The 20,010-nt window shown below is 38.5% G+C and overlaps 1 protein-coding gene across 12 annotated transcripts in view; it reads right to left on the bottom strand.

The window, feature by feature from the left end:
- Positions 1-20,010, bottom strand: part of RPGRIP1L (RPGRIP1 like) — a 140,465-nt gene that overhangs the window by 93,176 nt on the left and 27,279 nt on the right. For 9 of the 12 annotated variants that reach the window (XR_006275170.1, XR_006275171.1, XM_043495113.1 and 6 more), the window contains 3 exons: positions 10,650-10,755; positions 4,867-5,013; positions 3,411-3,484 (listed from right to left, as the gene is read on the bottom strand). Coding sequence is in view for 8 of the 12 variants with exons in the window: in XM_043495113.1 (XP_043351048.1) it covers positions 3,411-3,484; positions 4,867-5,013; positions 10,650-10,755 (327 nt within the window). In the remaining 4 variants the exon portion in view is untranslated. Of the gene's footprint in view, positions 1-3,410; positions 3,485-4,087; positions 4,298-4,866; positions 5,014-10,649; positions 10,756-20,010 lie in introns of those variants that run through there. The other 3 variants (XR_006275173.1, XR_006275172.1, XM_043495117.1) reach the window with 2 other exon arrangements.

Raw genomic sequence — 20,010 nt, 5'->3', positions numbered from 1 at the left:
AAGATTTAAGTGAAAAGTTAAATGTTCACCGATAATTAGTTGTTAATTTTCAATGCTATTAACATATTCTACAAAGAAATGAATTTGACAGGCAGTGTGGCCTAGTTATTCAGTGTTTCTCAGCTGCTGGTCCCTGAGATTTCCCTGACCGAGTTTAGGAAAACAGGAAGCCAGTCCCTGGTATCAAAAAGGTTGAGAAACACTGGGCTAGTGGACAGTCAGAAGACTTGAGCTCTATTTCTGGTTCTGACACTAACCTGCTTTGTGATTCTGAATAACTCACTTCCACCTCTCTGTGCCTCTGATTCTGCTCCCACCACTAGTCTGTATCTATTTAGATAGGAAACACTTCAGGACAGGGACTGTCTGATTCTGTGTTTGCAGAGTGCCTTTTACAGTGGAGTATTAATTTTGGTTAGGGCCTCTAAGTGCTATGGTAATATAAATAAGTAATAATGTGTACTTCTCCCTCCATTACTATTGTTTTGGAGAGGTATTCTTGAATCCATGGTACCAGCAATTTTGGGAAACATGTAGACTTACATTATTCATGTTTTGACTGACTGATTGACTAATGTGAAGAAGGGATTACTTTGACATAAATTATAACTAGTTAAATCTTAAACAAAAAGGTCATATGTCCTTAATCTTCACTCATTCAAAGAAGAAGAAGAAGAAGAAATTGCAAGTTTTTGTGAGTATGCTGCTACGTAGGTTTCCATCTATATGCACTATTACTATGGCTGTTTAATTGCTACATAACAAAATACAGGTTCACATTATTTCAGTTGTCATAAATGCTATGCTCCAGTGCCCTTCATACCGGCACAAAGATCACCAATAGTTGTTCTGCCAGTAATATCGGAATTTGGATTATTTAAATTAAGAACAAATTTAGAAGCCAGTCCTTTCCAAGCCCACATAACGCTAATGTTAATATGTATAAATTAGTCTGAATTCAGTCCATAGCTATCTTCCCCTCTAAATTTAGGGTTACATTCCATTTGAATTTATGTGGGATTTCTTTTGAAATTACTATATTCCACCACACTTGGAGCCATCTGGGTAACTATAAATGGTAAGCCACATCTGAAACCATTTCCTTTGCATGGATTGTGTGCACATGACCAGATCTGCATTAAAAGAGCCTATGAAAACAATCCATACAACCCTATTATTCATGCAACTGGTTTTCTTGGATGTTGGCTAGATAGTAAGACTTCACTGACAAACTCATACTTGTGTATGCAGTGTTGTGGTAGCCATGTTGGTCCCAGGATATTAGAGAGAGAAGGTGGGCAAGGTAATATCTTTTATTGGATCAACTTCTACGTTTTCAAGTTTATGGAGAGCTCTTTTTCAGAAGCTCGAAAGCTTGTCTCTCTCACCAACAGAAGTTGGTCCAGTAAAAGATATTACTTTACTACGTTGCCTCTCTAAAACTCATACTTGCTCTCTGTAAAGTCTTGGGGCCAAAGCCTGCACTCCTGGCTTCAGCAAAACTCTCACTGACTTCAAAGGATGTTTCTGAGAATAAGGCATAGGTAAGGAATGCAGAGTTTGTCCGTGTTATTTTCTAGCTCCTACATCATGATATCAACCCTTTGGCATCTGTGGTCACTGGTATGTCCACTGCTATCAACAACAGTAAATATAGGGGCAATCCATATGTGTAACAACATTGGAACTACAGAAGCAAAGGTATAGCACAATCAGTTTGCTTCCAGTTTATTTGCACTGGAGATTTACCTGTCTTCATTGGCTTTTTCTCTACAATATAATCTTTTATATTTGAAGGGACAGTGGAATGAATTGGATAAATGAAGTTATGGATGAACAGAGGGGTTATCTGAGGGAGGGAGGAATAACCATGTGGCAGTTAACTGGGGGTTTCAGTTTACTGGGATCTGGTTAAGTAATGTTTTAATTTATCAGTTTATTTTAAAGATCTATTCTTTTTAGTTGCCCCACTTAATCTTGAAAGGCAAGAGATAACTTCAAAACAAGATTACAAGCAGTTGCTTTACAAAAAGTTATTTCTGTGCATTATTGAAAAGGAGGAATTATGGCATAATAAGAAATATTAATTCACCATTTAAAAGCCAAAGGAATCCACAACATCAAACTTCAGCAACAGACAACTGACAAAACCATTCTTTCTATATATAAAGCTTCTTCACATAGAGAGCTATCATTACCCACTTAGTCTTAAGACAATCCTTAAAAGCAATTGGTTCTCATTTTTCACCAATTTACATTTTTTGTTTGTTTCTTAGCATGAAGATAACAAATATAACAACTCAGCAAATAATATCAGATGTTATTGTATTTACTTCCCAGAGGTCCTCTAAGAGTTGCCAAGTTGACAAACTCAAAATACAAGTTCAAAAATCATTTATTTATTTTTTGGGGGGGTTTGGGGGGAGGGAAGAGAAAAAGACTTCTAACATGCTGGCTACTTTCCCAGGAAACTAATTAACTTTACAATATGTCCCTTATTATTTTAATTGTTCTACCTGGACAGAAAAGGTCATATTCTCCTTCTATTAAAAGAAAGACTGTTGCCTTCAATTCATGAAAAGTTTATTTCTACATCACTTTTTTCTCATTAAACTTTTGCAAATTGACTAATTATTTCAATTTTCTATTCTGCATTAGAGACTGAGTTGCACCTTATCAACTTTCATGTTCAGAAGATTTAGCATTTTAATGTTTTATTTATGTGATTTTAAACACTGCTGACAGGATTTACACAGGCTATTATCTCCAAGAGCCTTCACATAAGCTTCAAGTAGAACCAGCACAAAGAAAACAGTTGCTATTAAAATAAACACAAATAGAAAATGTCACCAAAACTGTCACAAACATTAGCCTCACTTCACCTCTACTGCATGGGTAGAGGTAGGGATGGGAGGAGTAAATCAAGAAAATATTATCCAAGAAAATAAATTTAATCTGCAGAATCCTACGTCCAGAGATATATGGATTCCTTATCATTCAAAAAGCAGCCACTTACACTGTTTCTAATGTAAATTCACACCTACTCCTGAATATCTTGGCTTGATGGTCAAAATTATGCAACCTATACTACTGACTGTTCCTTTAACGGATTTTTTTTTTTTACACGAGTTTAATACCTGAAGAGCACTAGATTGACAGTCCTGGAGGCTCAAGCCCTTTCTTTGTCAACAAAATAGATGCAACACAGGCATGGCAGCATAAGTTTCTATGTACACTTATGGATAAGAGAATCCCTAGGAACTGGAGTGAGAAATAGTTAAGTGTGTGTGTGTGTGTGCGCGCGCGCGTGTGTATACACACACATACACACAAACATATATATGAAAAGAGGAGCTAGGAAACCAGAAAAAAGGAGTCAAGTGACATTAAAAAAATAATTTATAATTTACCTGTTATATAGTTTATCATAATTTTCCTTTAAAAGATCCCTCTCCTTTTCTAGGTCATTAATTCTATCCTGCAGCTAAAATGAAGAAGAAAAAAACTACATGTAATGCACAGCACAGGAGAAAATAAAAACAAAGTTATAAAAGTGATTAGCAAATGTCTGTAGACACTGTCAAACGTGCTTTTATTTTTTTAATTCAGCATTGTGTATAATAGTCTCTTAGAAGCATAAAAATAATATTTTTCTTCCACCAATATATCTCCACTTGGACATCAATTACTTTTTTCATGTTTATGGAGATGAAATTAACAAGTCTGGTCTGTGTTTAATAACAGCATCTAATTACATTGTGGTTTATGTCAAAAAGATTTGTTTTTGGCACTAACAATTGTGATGATCTTAGTACTGTTCTAGGAATGGTGTCAGCTAGTTAGTGGCTTCTGTAGAGTTAATTTTGTTTTGAACCAGCCAAACAAAAACAGATATTATTGACTGCTTGCTTTCAAAATGTCTATTGAAGGGGGATAAGAATTTTAAAGCCACTATTTTTCCAAGTTTATTATAACAATTTAGAGGTTAAACTCATTATATGGGATGAGTTTCTTTAAGCTTAAGCTTTGTCAATGTAACAATAAATTCACAATGAGTCAGCCTTTAGGCATGACTAAATGTAGCAAGATATACAATGAAAGAACCTGAACTATGATCCTGCAAACCCCTTCTCCTGCACATAGTCTATGGAACTACTAAGGGAGTAAGGAATGGACTGAAGGATCGGGCCCTAAGTCTGGATCAATGCTGACTGTGGCACTTTTGTTCTTCTGGCAAGAGGAGCTCAGGAACAGAAAAAGTGATTGATTTGAACTTCCAGGTGGAAAGGACAGTCATCTGTTATGTGAAAAAATCATTTAAAAAGATTTTAGGTAGATGTTCAAACTTGCTGTAATTCAAAAATGTGGTACTAAGAAATCTCAGTAAAAATTAATCAAGAAAATATGTACTATGGCTGCTTTTTGGAACAAGTATTTCTAAATACTAATGCTTACCTGAATACTCCTCTAACTTTAAGCATGTCTCGGAAGCATAGGAAATATTTTGAAATGTACAATATCTCTGATACATGTAACAGAACTCACTATACTAAAATAAACAAATTTTCATCAATAAATGAAGTCAGCCCAATGTCAACATGAAAGTTCAAATGTATGCAGAAAAACAGAGGTCAAATATGTAGACGACCTATTAAAACAAGCAGCAAGTGTAGATATAATTTCTAGACATACGGAGTCATAAGTTAAATCTATACTATACTTTCTCTTAACCAAAAAGGTCAAGGAGCAGTGATTTGCAGAGCAACATTTAGATAATCTTTTTAATTGAAAGTACAATTCGCTCACTAAATATTTCCAGAATTAGATTTGAATGTAGATCAATGCCTGAGCCATATGGAATCTCACCTCTTCTATCCTTTGTTTTGAAAAAGTCATCGACTGTAATTCTTTCTCAAGATGGAGGCACTTTAAACGCTGTTCTTTAAGCTGCAGATTGAGTTCATTCCCGTTTGCCATTAAAGCATCATGGCTGGCCTTAAGGTTCCTTTGATTCTATAAAGAGGAATGGAGAAGAAAAAAATGAAAGATTAAGCTTCCAATAACAACACAATTATGAAATAATTCCTGAATTATAAATATGTATATATTCAAACGGTAGCTGAACTTGCAAACCAGCACATAATATACATTTTCAACACAGCCAACAGGAGGCACTCTTGAACTAAGTTTGACCCCTGTAGAAACTGAAAGATCAGTGTCAGCACACATGGCCAACAGAAAGGTGGTGTTTTTTTCCTCTCCTCAGCATTAACATCTTATAATTAGTTGTGATGAGAAGGACCAAAACTACATCGGTTAAAGCAACTAAAACATTTTGCTGTGGTTACGGTGGTTAGATGTGCTGACCAAAAACACTGCAATAACAAGCAAAAGTTAAGGCTGACCACAGCTATGCTAATCGCAGAACTTGACAGCTCTGCTAACCCATAGTTTTAGATATTCATTTGATTTATATCCACAATTCACTCAGATACATTTCCTTGGAAATGATAATTTAATGAAAGGCTTACAATTTCTTTTAAAATTTAACCTACATTGTTGGATTAAATGTAGATACTTTAACCATCCTTAATATTAGTGTAAGATGCTGGTAGAACCTCATTTCCAGCATATTACTGATGATTATACCCCTCATATTTCACAGTGTTTTAGTAACACCGATTCATTATAAAGAATTTCACTGTAAATCACATTCAGACAAATATGGCTGTTAGGCTGTTTTGTTTCTGGCCAGTCTGCTATTTAACATTCTCTAAACCCAACATGTAATTATATAAATATAGGAGTCTTTTATGGATGGTTTTGGATGAGGAAAGTTAGTTTTCATGTTTTCCACAATTCATGTAATATTTTCAGGAGTTTAAGACAGAAACTGATAGAGAATTCTGTGCAATTTTGTTCAGTCTTTTCTGAGGAGTCTACGTGCAGAATAACTACTCTCAAAAATGACTTAAGAAAAAAAGTCATCCACTTGATCTTTTACCTCCCATTGAACCATAAAATAACCCTTATGTAAAACAGCAAATATGGCAGATGCTCTCATACCAGAGAAATCGCAGAACAAATTAAGTATATTATCCATAGCCCTCATCACTTATTTGCAGCCTTTGACTCCTTTCTTAAGCCAGTTATACCACTGCACCTGTATTCCTCCTCTATAGTCCAGCGAGGGCACCCACTTTAGGCTTCCAGCGCCACAGCCATTCCAGGATTTCCTGGAAGAACAGCTCCCTAACCATATTTTGGTTTCACTTGAAACAGGCAGACAGGCCTGCTTTGCTTTCTCCTCAGAGATGGCAGACAGTGTAATTATCAACACTTAGAAATTACCAGATTACTTTCTAAGCATGTACATTTATTCTTAAGATAAGAGCATTACAGAGAAAACATACTAAAAACAATCATACAATCTACACCCATGCCAATAAGCTTACCGAAGATCACCAACAAGGACTCTGGGTGGTGATTAGTCTATCAAACCCCACAAGTTTTTTTTTTTCCCTGTGATTACAAGTTCATCACAGCTTCAGCTCAGAACAAACCTGCTCATGTATCTGAGCACCCTCCTATCTTCAGTTTGGGTCTTTGAAGTAACCATGAATAGATAATTGGACTGACAATAGGTTTCTGTCCAAGGTGCGGTTTCAAAAGAATGGATCCCGGGGTGGGTCATTTGCATTCCCCCTCCTCCCAAGTATTTCCTAGAAATCCCCCCACTTTGCATAGCACATTGTTTCAAAGAGTCCTTTCAAGCGCATAACACATCGCTGGCTTTACATTAAATAAGTTAACACAGTAACAAATAAGTATTTGCATTTTTAATATGATGAACTCCTAAAATTAATTCCAAAAGGTTACTAGGCTATTGCAGGATATTGTCATATCTGTCACACTCCCTTGTCTTCTTCCCCATCTTATATCTCTGTACACTATTTGTCACTTTCTTTAAAGAGAAAAAAACCTGACAAAATCTGTTGAGAACTCTGTCCCACCTTCTTTCCACTCATTTCCCTTCTTCTCAAACTTCTCCCCAATCATCAGCCTTTATGTCCTCCATTTCTAATCTCTTTCCTTCCAACTTCCTTACTTACATTACCCTTCTACTCAACCCCTCCCTTGCCCTACTTCTCAACCTCTCATTATCCTATGGTTTTCCCCCCTCTCAAAATATACATGCCTTCAACTCTCCTATCCTCAGTAAATATATAAATACATAAAAATCCCTCAATATTACCTGCATTTCCATATATCACCCCATCTTTCTCCTTCTCTTCATCTCTCAAATCACTGAACATACAGTCTACGATCAATGTATCGATTTTCTCTTGTCCTAGTCTTTCTCAGATCCCTTCTAATCTGGCTTCCGATTTTTTTAAACTTTACTGAAACTTCATTCACCAGAAAGAAAAGGAGTACTTGTGGCACCTTAGAGACTAACAAATTTATTAGAGCATAAGCTTTCGTGAGCTACAGAGACTAACAAATTTATTAGAGCATAAGCTTTCGTGAGCTACAGCTCACTTCATCGGATGCATCCGATGAAGTGAGCTGTAGCTCACGAAAGCTTATGCTCTAATAAATTTGTTAGTCTCTAAGGTGCCACAAGTACTCCTTTTCTTTTTGCGAATACAGACTAACACGGCTGTTACTCTGAAACCTTTCATTCACCAGAATTTCTAATAACCAACTCCCAGACAAACTAGGGCCTCTACGGCGATCCTCATCTTCCACAATCTCTCATCTCTTTTGATACATACTGTCAATCCTGCTCTTGATATCTGGGGTGAAAACCTGGTTCCATTAAAGTCCATGGGAGTTTTGCTATTGACTTCAACGAGGTCAGGATTTCACTCTTTATCTTCACTGGTCTTTCAAGATACAGTCTTCTTCTGGCTCTCCTACAATTCTGTCCATTCTTTCGGCATCTCTTACAGTGGGTTCTCCTCCTCTCCTCCCCTACTCTCTGTGGCAGTTCCCTAGGGCTTTGCCCTTGGCCCTTTTCTGTTCTCATTTTACACCCTGTCTCAAGCTGGTAACTGGGTTGGTGTTTTCTAGTTTTTTGGATTTCACTGGTATCTGGCACTTTATCCTTTGGGGAACATGCCTGCACATAAAAAGATAAAGGGCTTGATTTTGATTGCACTTACACTGGTGTAAATCAGGAGTAACTTCATTGAATTTAATGGTGCTACACTGCGGTAAAAGTGTAGAATCAGGCCACAAAATCAAATTGGATCTCAATTACATCTGTGCAATCAACAGTTGCCCTGGGGTAAGTGAGAACAGAATTAACCCCTTAAAACTAAAATTGGAAACAACATAAAATAATAATTTAGCAAGTTTCGCTCTATGGTTCATGAAATCCAGAATATCAGTTTCAGAATCAAGACCTCTTTAATTTTTTTAATATTCGTATAAGGGATAGTATATAAATAATCAGAAAAGTGTTTCTGGGGCCCTCAGTATTTCTAAACAGACTGCATGATTCTTTCATCCAGACGGCCCACACAATGATGACTGTCACTATATTAAAACACTTTCTCTATGCGTGTACGATAATATGGACATATTTCAGGCCATTAGCTAAAGTAGGATCTTCAGCTTTTATCATCCCCTGGTTGCACAGTAATTGTGCTGATTCAGATTAAAAGGGAAAATGGGTAGATAGTATTTGCATTTCAACTGGTGGAAACTGAAAGTACATATTAATTAATTTCAATATTTATGAAAACAAATATACGTCTGAAAAAACATATCTCTACTGAATGGTGCTACACTATCAATGTGTGCTGGTTTGCTATTCAAATTAGAAATTCTGTGCAATTTTCTATGATTAGTTACATTTCATAATTATTACTAAAATTGTGTGCGTCTTATTCATTTTTTTCAGGATGATAACTTTATCTCAGGGTTTTCTGGCTGTAGCAAATACTTGAGCTTTGCTCTTTGAGTTTAAAGACACCCATACAAACTCATGATGAGTTATAGAGTTATAGCCCTCTATTTCAGTTGCTTGTTATTTATTCTGTATTTACCGATCCCTTACTCTGCACTGTTAATGCTGAAACTGTCCATCAAGGGTTTTTTTGGCCTGAAGTTTTAAAAATGTGTCACTCTTATTTCAAAAAGAAAAGGAGTACTTGTGGCACCTTAGAGACTAACAAATTTATTAGAGCATAAGCTTTCGTGAGCTACAGCTCACTTCATCGGATGCATCCACTTGTGTGCCACAAGTACTCCTTTTCTTTTTGCGAATACAGACTAACACGGCTGCTACTCTGAAACCTGACTCTTATTTCAGTAAGTTTTCTGGCTTAGAAACCTATTGTTTGTTGGATCACTATTTGAGTTTGCAACTGTGAAGGAAGTTTGCACATGCATAAATCAGAAAATCTATTGCTTATAAGAATTTGAAAGAAAGGTTTAACTTCAAAAAAGGCCAAAGGATTGGAATAATATTTCACTTATTGTGAATTAAATGACACCCGTCAGATGTGAGAAACAATAGCCCCAAACTATATTCTTTATAAACAACAAATATATCGGGTACTGCTGCACTTTAAGGAGGGGGACCCCCTCTAGGCACACAGGTTCATTGCCTGAAGGGTCCAAACAGCACAGAGGGGAAATGGTTAGCTGTCTCACTGCCACTGCCCCACTTCTACCTGGACCAGCACAGGGCCCTCCATAGGTATATATGAGAGGGGAAGTTGGAGAAGGCGGCAAGGATATGGACCTTCAGACCATGTATGTAATCCACTACGCAGCAAACAGCCTTACTTCTGGTGGTTATTTTACAGAAAATTATGCTTCATGTGATATAAATTTATCCTTAAAAATGGTTTCCCTTATATTATAGGCCAGGGGTCGGCAACTTTTCAGAAGTGGTGTGCTGAGTCTTCATTTATTCACTTTAATTTAAGGTTTCGCGTGCCAGTAATACATTTTAACATTTTTAGATCTCTTTCTATAAGTCTATAATATATAACTAAACTATTGTTGTATGTAAATTAAATAAGGTTTTTAAAATGTTTAAAGAAAAGGAGTACTTGTGGCACCTTAGAGACTACTCTGAAACCTGTTAAAATGTTTAAAAAGCTTCATTTAAAATTAAATTAAAATGCAGAACCCCCTGGACCGGTGGCCAGGACCCAGGCACTGTGAGTGCCACTGAAAAATCAGCTCACATGCTGCCTTTGGCACATGTGACATAGGTTGCCTACTCCTGTTATAGACACAAGTAAAAGCCAATCCTCGGAATTCCGAACAGCCACATTTCTGTTTTATCAACACTCAGCTCCAGCCCCATATTTCAAATTCACACTGAAACCAACATTTGTTTTATGAAACCCTGTTTTAGAAATATTTCAGTCATTACCTGAGACAGCTGGAAATCTGCAGTTTACCTGTATAACGAAAACTGGACCACACCAAACCCCATGGATGAGCTCACTGCACACAAACAAGATCTGTAGGACCTGCTGGACCCTTCTGCAAAACTACCTTAACACTGGAAAAATTGTCAATTTCAGGTAGCATGTGTGCAATATTTTATACAATCAATTCTCAAGTGTTCAGTGTTGTCATATGATGTGAGAATGGAATGTTACTGATTGCGAGTTAGTTACCTCTTGAAGCTGAAGAAATTTTCCTTCCATTGCTGCGAGAGCACTGCCTTTCTCCATCAGTTGTTTGTGGAGCTTTATCATTTCCACATTGTCCCGAACGTTTAACCTTCAAAATTGTATAACAAATAAACTCAGTGAGATATAAGGTACAACAACAGTCTTATTAGTTTTGCCTTGAAAATTTAAAACCTCTTGCAAACCAGTTTTTCATGGCTTCTTACTTCCACAACACACTTGGGGGAAGGTTTAACATGTAATAGCCAACTTAATTCCTTCTTTTAAAATTTAAAATGATAGATTTTAAGTAATTCCATGTTTTACTGGAAGATGACATGTAAATATCAATCATTATTCGGACATGTTTGTTGACAATTTCAAAACTACAGATATATTGCAGTGCAGGGAGTAATCCCACGTTAAAACAGAAGGATCATTTGTTTTGCAATCTATCCACTTTCTTTAAAAGTATGTGGTCATAGGATTACTACTTATTGGAATTTCCTCCCAGAGTTTAAACTTTTTAAATATTTCCAAGAAAAGTGACTTAGCATTTTACACAGATAATACCCTAAGACCAGCATTCAAATCAGCTGCAGATGTGTCTTTAACTATATAAAAACACATAACATCTACGCAGAAACTCTATATGCCTACAATTCGGTTATATATTTCCCCTGCTGAGATTTAATTGAGAATGCATTATTTAATAGGAAAATCTTGTGAAAGGTTATCACAGACGAAAAAAATGTTTCGAAATTTTTTTTACCTCAAACAGATAAATGTGATCTCATTGGTAGATACGCTGGAGGGTAGGGATAGGATACAGAGGGACCTAGACAAATTAGAGGATTGGGCCAAAAGAAATCTGATGGGGTTCAACAAGGACAATTGCAGAGTCCTGCACTTAGGACAAAAGAATCCCATGTGCTGCTACAAACTAGGGACCGAGTGGCTAGGCAGCAGTTCTGCAGAAAAGGACCTAGGGGTTACAGCAGACGAGAAGCTGGATATGAGTCAACAGTGTGCCTCTGTTGCCAAGAAGGCTAACGGCATTTTGGGCTGTATAAGTAGGGGCATTGCCAGCAGACCAAGGGACATGATCATTCCCCTCTATTCACGATTGGTGAGGCCTCATCTAGAGTATTGTGTCCAGTTTTGGGCCCCACACTACAAGGAAGATGTGGAAAAATTGGAAAGAATTGATTAGGGGGTTGCAGAACATGATTTACGAGGACAGGCTGAGGGAACTGGGATTATTTAGTCTGCAGAAGAGAAAAGAAAGGGGGGATTTGATAGCTACTTTCAACTACCTGAAAGGGGGTTCCAAAGAGGATGGATCTAGACTGTTCTCGGTGGTCCCAGATGACAGAACAAGGAGTAATGGTCTCGAGTTGCAGTGGGGGGAGGTTTAGGTTAGATATTAGGAAAAACTTTTTCACTAGGAGAGTGGTGAAGCACTGGAATGGGTTACCTAGGGAGGAGGTACCTATGGGGAAAACCGATTGCTGCAGAGGTGCACATGGATCGGACAGGGATTTCTCTAAGAGGAGAGTCTATTGATAGAGATTCTCTAGGTTTTAGTCAGGAGGCGGGGGTGAAAGAGGATAAAGTATGGGCCAGATCAGATGAGAAACATTCACAAAGAATCTGGCACATCAGAAAAGGGCGGACAAATAAACAGTGAAAAGTTTTTAAAGTGCTTGTACCCAAATGCTAGAAATCTAAATAATAAGATGGATAAACTAGAATGCCTCGTGTTAAAGGAGGATATTGCTATAATAGCCATCACAGAAACCTGGTGGAGTGAGGACAATCAATGGGACACAATCATTCCCGGGGTACAAAATATATCAGAAGGACAGAACAGGTCGTGCAGGGGTGGGGGGCACTATATGTGAAGAAAATGTAGAATCAAATGAAATAAAAATCTTAAATGAATCCACATGTTCCATAGAATCTCTATGGATAGTTTTCAGAGTAGCAGCCGTGTTAGTCTGTATTCACAAAAAGAAAAGGAGTACTTGTGGCACCTTAGAGACTAACATATTTAGCTGAGGAAGCGTTGTTCTAAGTCAGCCATAAAAATGTTGGCATTCTGTGGGGCTATGCGGGTACCCATCGCAGTGCCGCCAAATTCAAGGTATACATTGTCCCCAAATGTGAAATAGTTATGGGTACCCGCATGGCCCCACAGTATGCCAACATTTTTATGGATGACTTAGAACAACGCTTCCTCAGCTCTCATCCCCTAATGCCCCTACTCTACTTGCGCTACATTGATGACATCTTCATCATCTGGACCCATGGAAAAGAAGCCCTTGAGGAATTCCACCATGATTTCAACCATTTCCATCCCACCATCAACCTCAGCCTGGACCAGTCCACACAAGAGATCCACTTCCTGGACACTACGGTGCTAATAAGCGATGGTCACATAAACACCACCCTATATCGGAAACCTACTGACCGCTATTCCTACCTACATGCCTCTAGCTTTCATCCAGATCATACCACTCGATCCATTGTCTACAGCCAAGCGCTACGATATAACCGCATTTGCTCCAACCCCTCAGACAGAGACAAACACCTACAAGATCTCTATCATGCATTCTTACAACTACAATACCCACCTGCTGAAGTGAAGAAACAGATTGACAGAGCCAGAAGAGTACCCAGAAGTCACCTACTACAGGACAGGCCCAACAAAGAAAACAACAGAACGCCACTAGCCATCACCTTCAGCCCCCAACTAAAACCTCTCCAACGCATCATCAAGGATCTACAACCTATCCTGAAGGACGACCCATCACTCTCACAGATTTTGGGAGACAGACCAGTCCTTGCTTACAGACAGCCCCCCAATCTGAAGCAAATACTCACCAGCAACCACACACCACACAACAGAACCACTAACCCAGGAACCTATCCTTGCAACAAAGCCCGTTGCCAACTCTGTCCACATATCTATTCAGGGGATACCATCATAGGGCCTAATCACATCAGCCACAGTATCAGAGGCTCGTTCACCTGCGCATCTACCAATGTGATATATGCCATCATGTGCCAGCAATGCCCCTCTGCCATGTACATTGGCCAAACTGGACAGTCTCTACGTAAAAGAATGAATGGACACAAATCAGACGTCAAGAATTATAACATTCAAAAACCAGTTGGAGAACACTTCAATCTCTCTGGTCACTCGATCACAGACCTAAGAGTGGCTATACTTCAACAAAAAAGCTTCAAAAACAGACTCCAACGAGAGACTGCTGAATTGGAATTAATTTGCAAACTGGATACAATTAATTTAGGCTTGAATAGAGACTGGGAATGGATGAGTCATTACACAAAGTAAAACTATTTCCCCATGGTATTTCTCCCTCCCACCTCACCCCCCACTGTTCCTCTGATATTCTTGTTAACTGCTGGAATTAGCCTACCTTGCTTGTCACCATGAAAGGTTTTCCTCCTTTCCCCCCCCTGCTGCTGGTGATGGCTTATCTTAAGTGATCACTCTCCTTACAGTGTGTATGATAAACCCATTGTTTCATGTTCTCTGTGTGTGTGTATATAAATCTCTCCTCTGTTTTTTCCACCAAATGCATCCGATGAAGTGAGCTGTAGCTCACGAAAGCTTATGCTCTAATAAATTTGTTAGTCTCTAAGGTGCCACAAGTACTCCTTTTCTTTTTGAGAAATTAAAAGGTATAGGGACTAGAGTGAAATCCCTGCAAGCTGCAAGGACACTTTTCAAAGACACCATAATAAAGGCTCTATCTGTATCTGGCTGGTGAATCTTGCCCATATGCTCAGGGTTTAGCTGATTGCCATATTTGGGGTCGGGAAGGAATTTTCCTCCAGGGCAGATTGGAGAGGCCCTGGAGGTTTTTCGCCTTCCTCTGTAGCATGGGGCATGGTTGACTTGAGGGAGGCTTCTCTGCTCCTTGAAGTCTTTGAACCATGATTTAAGGACTTCAATAGCTCAGACATGGGTGAGGTTTTTCATAGGAGTGGGTGGGTGAGATTCTGTGGCCTGCGCTGTGCAGGAGGTCGGACTAGATGATCAGAATGGTCCCTTCTGACCTTAGTATCTATGAATCTAAATGTATACCCCAAATTAAAAAATAAAGTAAAAGAACTAAAGAAGAGTTACCGTGGCTTAACAACCATGTAAAAGAAGCAGTGAGAGATAAAAAGGCCTCTTTTAAAAAAGAGGAAGGAAGTCACATCCTAGTGAGGTAAATAGAAAGGAGCATAGACATTGCCAAATTAAACGTAAAAATGTAATAAGGAAAGTGAAAAAGGAATTTGAAGAACAGCTAGCCAAAAACTCAAAAGGTAATAAAATGTTTTTTAAGTACATCAGAAGCAGGAAGCCTCCTAAACAATCAGTGGGGCCCTGGGACAATCGAGATACTTAAAGACGATAAAGTCATCGCGGAGAAACTAAATTAATTCTTTGCTTCAGTCTTCACGGCTGAGGATGTTAGGGAGATTCCCAAACCTGAGCCGTCTTTTGTAGGTGACAAATCTGAGGAATTGTCACAGATTGAAGTGACACTAGAGGAGGTTTTGGAATTAATTGAGAAACTTAACAGTAACAAGTCACTGGGACCAGATGGCATTCACCCAAGAGTTCTGAAAGAACTCAAATGTGAAATTGCGGAACTATTAACTATGGATTGTAAACTGTCCTTTAAATCAGCTACTGTACGCAATGACTGGAAGATAGCTAATGTAACGCCAATATTTAAGAAGTGCTCTAGAGGTGATTCTGGCAATTACAGACCAGTAAGTCTAACGTCAGTGTCGGGCAAATTAGTTGAAACAATATAAAGAATAAAATTGTCAGACACGTAGAAAAACATAAATTGTTGTGCAAAATTCAACACGGTTTCTGTAAAGGGAGATCATGTCTGACTAATCTATTAGAGTTCTTGAGGGGGGTCAACAAACAAGCAAGGGGGATCCAGTGGACATAGTGTACTTAGATTTCCAGAAAACCTTTGACAAGGTCCTTCACCAAAGGCTCTTACGTAAATTAAGTTGTTATGGGATAAGAGGGAAGATCCTTTCATGGATTGAGAACTGGTTAAAAGACAGGGAACAAGGGATAGGAATAAATGGTAAATTTTCAGAATGGAGAGGAGTAACTAGTGATGTTCCCCAAGGGTCAGTCCTAGGACCAATCCTATTCAACCTATTCATAAATGATCTGGAGAAAGGAATAAACAGCGAGGTGGTGAAGTTTGCACAAGATACTAAACTGCTCAAGATAGTTAAGACCAAAGCAGACTGTGAAGAACTTCAAAAAGCTCTCACAAAACTAAGTGATTGGGCATCAAAATGGCAAAGGAATTTTAATGTGGATAAATGTAAAGTAATGCACATTGGAAAAAACAACCCCAATTATACATACAATATGATGTGGGCTAATTTAGCTACAACTAATCAAGAGAAAGATCTTGAGGATCTTGAGAAAGATCCACGAGGAGTCATCGTGGATAGTTCTCTGAAGACGTCCACGCAGCACGCAGCGGCAGTCAAAAAAGCAAATGGGATGTTAGGAATCATTGAAAAGGGGATAGAGAATAAGTCGGAGAATATCTTATTGCCCTTATACAAATCCATGGTATGCTCACATCCTGAATACTTCGTACAGCTGTGGTCCCCTCATCTCAAAAAATATATACTGGCATTAGAAAAGGTTCAGAAAAGGGCAACTAAAATGATTAGGGGTTTGGAACGGGTCCCATATGAGGAGAGATTAAAGAGGCTAGGACTTTTCAGCTTGGAAAAGAGGAGACTAAGGGGGAATATAATAGAAGTATATAAAATCATGAGTGGTGTGGAGAAAGTGAATAAGGAAAAGATGTTTATTTGTTCCCATAATATAAGAACTAGGGGCCACCAAATGAAATTAATGGTTAGCAGGTTTAAAACAAAATAAAAGGAAGTTCTTTTTCACTCAGCGCACAGTCAACCTATGGAACGCCTTGCCTGAGGAGGCTGTGTAGGCTAGGACTATAACAGGGTTTAAAAGAGAACTGGATAAATTCATGAAGGTTAAGTCCATTGATGGCTATTAGCCAGGACGGGTAAGGAATGGTGTCCCTAGCCTCTGTTAATCAGAGGGTGGAGATGGATGGCAGGAGAGAGATCACTAGATCACCTGTTAGGTTCACTCCCTCTGGGGCACCTGGCATTGGCCACTGTCGGAAGACAGGATACTGGCCTGGATGGACCTTTGGTCTGACCCAGTATGGCCATTCTTATGTGGTGGAATCTCCTTCCTTAGAGCTTGACAAAGCCCTGACTGGGATGATTTAGTTGGGGATTGGTCCTGCTTTGAGCAGAGGGTTGGACTAGATGACCTCCCGAGGTTCCTTCCAACCCTGATATTCTATGATTCTATGATTATTTTTTGCATATATTTCAAGCCAAACAAAAAGAAACCCCTGAACAGCTTTTTACAAATACAAAATAGAGTGAGATAAAAATAAGACTATAGCAATAGTCCAATAGTCTATCACAGACTATTAGAAAAATTGTCACAATGCCATGATGGAAACAGAAAATGGCCTACAAAGCTTACACATCTGTAAACCAGCTGAGGACTTGAAATACTTATTCTTTAAAATATTGAAGTTCATTGCGTTTTGGTATTGTCCAGTAAATTCTCCTTACACAAATGATAAACAAGCTCATAGACCTGGGATCTTCCCCAAGAAACAACCTAACAAAATGCTAAAATAATCACGTGTCCAAAACATGTTGTTATCTATATAAATTAAAGTTGTGGTGCATATAAACAGCAGCATTGTCTCTTACTAGCTATTTAAAAGCTAATGTAGTTGCACATTTTTATTAATCTTGTTTCACCAAACACCACTGATCCCTTCAAATGCTTTTTACAGGAGGGTTTTTTTTTTTTTAAAGTAAATAAAAGGAGCAGATGAGTGTGAGATTTATGATGTGCAGATGTAACTCCATTGGCTCTGGACAATCAAAATTAACCATTATCTTCAACAGTGACAAACAGTATTTGATTTGAATGGTTTTTCCAATGCTTATTAACACACCAACCCTTCAAAATCAGGAAAAATTTATTAGAATTGAGTTTAGTTGTGACAATTCTGACAATATCTAACTACATATAGTTGCTAGCTACTGAAAGTAAATGACACTTATTTTTAAACAATGTATGGATTTTAATATATATTTTCTCAAATATTTACAAGGCAAGGGCATCAAGTTTTTCCTCTCAGACATACATCATTTTCATATTACTCCTATTAAATGGCTGTGTTCTGGCTGATCATGTACATGGGTGAACACCTGAAATCCTGCTGGCAGTGATGGGAACACATGGCAGAATCTGCCTTTCCTATTTTGCTTCTCCTATAAAACCATGGAGAGATATCTCCTCAGGTCTTCCACAACTGACATCACAGAGCAGCAGCTGAAGAGACAGTGGTCCCTACGAATAGTGTATGGATATATATTTAAGTGGTCAAAAGGATAAAGCACAGTACCTCATCCCAATTATTCTGTCTCTGAGCAGAAATAGTTTATGCAAAGGGGTCATAAGTCTAATATGAAGCAGAATATGAGCACATATTAATGCTGTATTTTCCCTTTATAGCCAAAATTTGGCCCAAAATAACTTGCTCTGTCCCCTCTCCCTCCTCCCCCCCCCCACCCATCCCCCCAAAAAGTTCCAGGTGAGAATAAAGAAAGTTCATTTAATATTATGGGCTTACTTTTTTCTCATTTGCATATCAATTACACCACTGAAATTAAATCAGGAATGGCTCCACTGTAGTTACATTAATGTCACTGAGATCTAGAAACTATCAAACGTAACAACACTGAGACAGCAGTCAATGGATATTTCTTGAAGACAGCTCCTATTGCCATATCAGCTAAGAAAGCAGCTCTCAACCCTTTCCATATTGTTAGCCCATATTCAAACAGAAAACAACCTTCAGGACCTCTTCCCTCTCTATTTAGAGGTAAAGAAAGAGAAAATAAGAGAACTGGCCAATATTTTTCAGTGGAACAGGATCAGTCTCCCATCAATGCCCCAGGAATTAATTCAGGTTAATTTTAATCATGGAAGTAAAAAAAAATAGTATCACCACAGTGTATACTTTTGTCATTTCTCCAAACACATTTGAAATGACAAAAATATATAATGACTTAAGTCATGTCCATTAGTCCATTAACACTTTTAATAGACAAAAAGAAAAGAAGTACTTGTGGCACCTTAGAGACTAACAATTTGATTTGAGCATAAGCTTTAGTGAGCTACAGCTCACTTCATCAGATGCATGCAGTGGAAAATACAGTGGGGAGATTTATATACACAGAGAACATGAAACAATGGGTGTTACCATACACACTGTAACAAGAGTGATCAGGTAAGGTGAGCTATTACCAGCAGGAGACGGAGGGGGGAGGGGGGGAATACCTTTTGTAGTGATAATCAAGGTTGGCCATTTCCAGCAGTTGACAAGAACATGTGAGGAACAGTGTGTGTGTGTGTGTGTGTGTGTGTGGGGAATAAACATGGGGAAATAGTTTTACTTTGTGTAATGACACATCCACTCCCAGTCTTTATTCAAGCCTAAGTTAATTGTATCCAGTTGCAAATTAATTCCAATTCAGCAGTCTCTCATTGGAGTCTGTTTTTGAAGCTTTTTTGTTGAAGAATTGCCACTTTTAGGTTTGTAATCGAGTGACCAAAGAGACTGAAGTTTTCTCTGACTGTTTTTTGAATGTTATAATTCTTGACGTCTGATTTGTGTCCATTTATTCTTTTGCATAGAGACTGTCCGGTTTGGCCAACGTACATGGCCGAGTGCATTGCTGGCACATGATGCATATATTACGTTGGTAGATGTGCAGGTGAACATATGCCATCATGTGCCAGCAATGCCTCTGATAGTGTGGCTGATGTAATTAGGGCCTATGATGGTGTCCCCTGAATAGATATGTGGACAGAGTTGGCAACGGGCTTTGTTGCAAGGATAGGTTCCTGGATTAGTGGTTCTGTTGTGTGGTGTGTGGTTGCTGGTGAGTATTTGCTTCAGGTTAGGGGGCCCGTCTGTAAGCAAGGACTGGCCTGTCCCCCAAGATCTGTGAGAGTGATGGGTCGTCCTCCAGGATAGGTTGTAGATCCTTGATGATGCGTTGGAGAGGTTTTAGTTGGGGGCTGAAGGTGATGGCTAGTGGCGTTCTGTTGTTTTCTTTGTTGGGCCTGTCCTCTAGTAGGTAACTTCTGGGTACTCTTCTGGCTCTGTCAATCTGTTTCTTCACTTCAGCAGGTGGGTATTGTAGTTGTCAGAACGTTTCATAG

This window comes from Dermochelys coriacea, chromosome 12, assembly GCF_009764565.3.
Source record: "Dermochelys coriacea isolate rDerCor1 chromosome 12, rDerCor1.pri.v4, whole genome shotgun sequence".
NCBI classification, from domain to species: Eukaryota; Metazoa; Chordata; order Testudines; family Dermochelyidae; genus Dermochelys; species Dermochelys coriacea.
The sequence above is the reverse complement of the archived record's forward strand: the minus strand, read 5'-3'. Positions and strand labels throughout refer to the sequence as shown.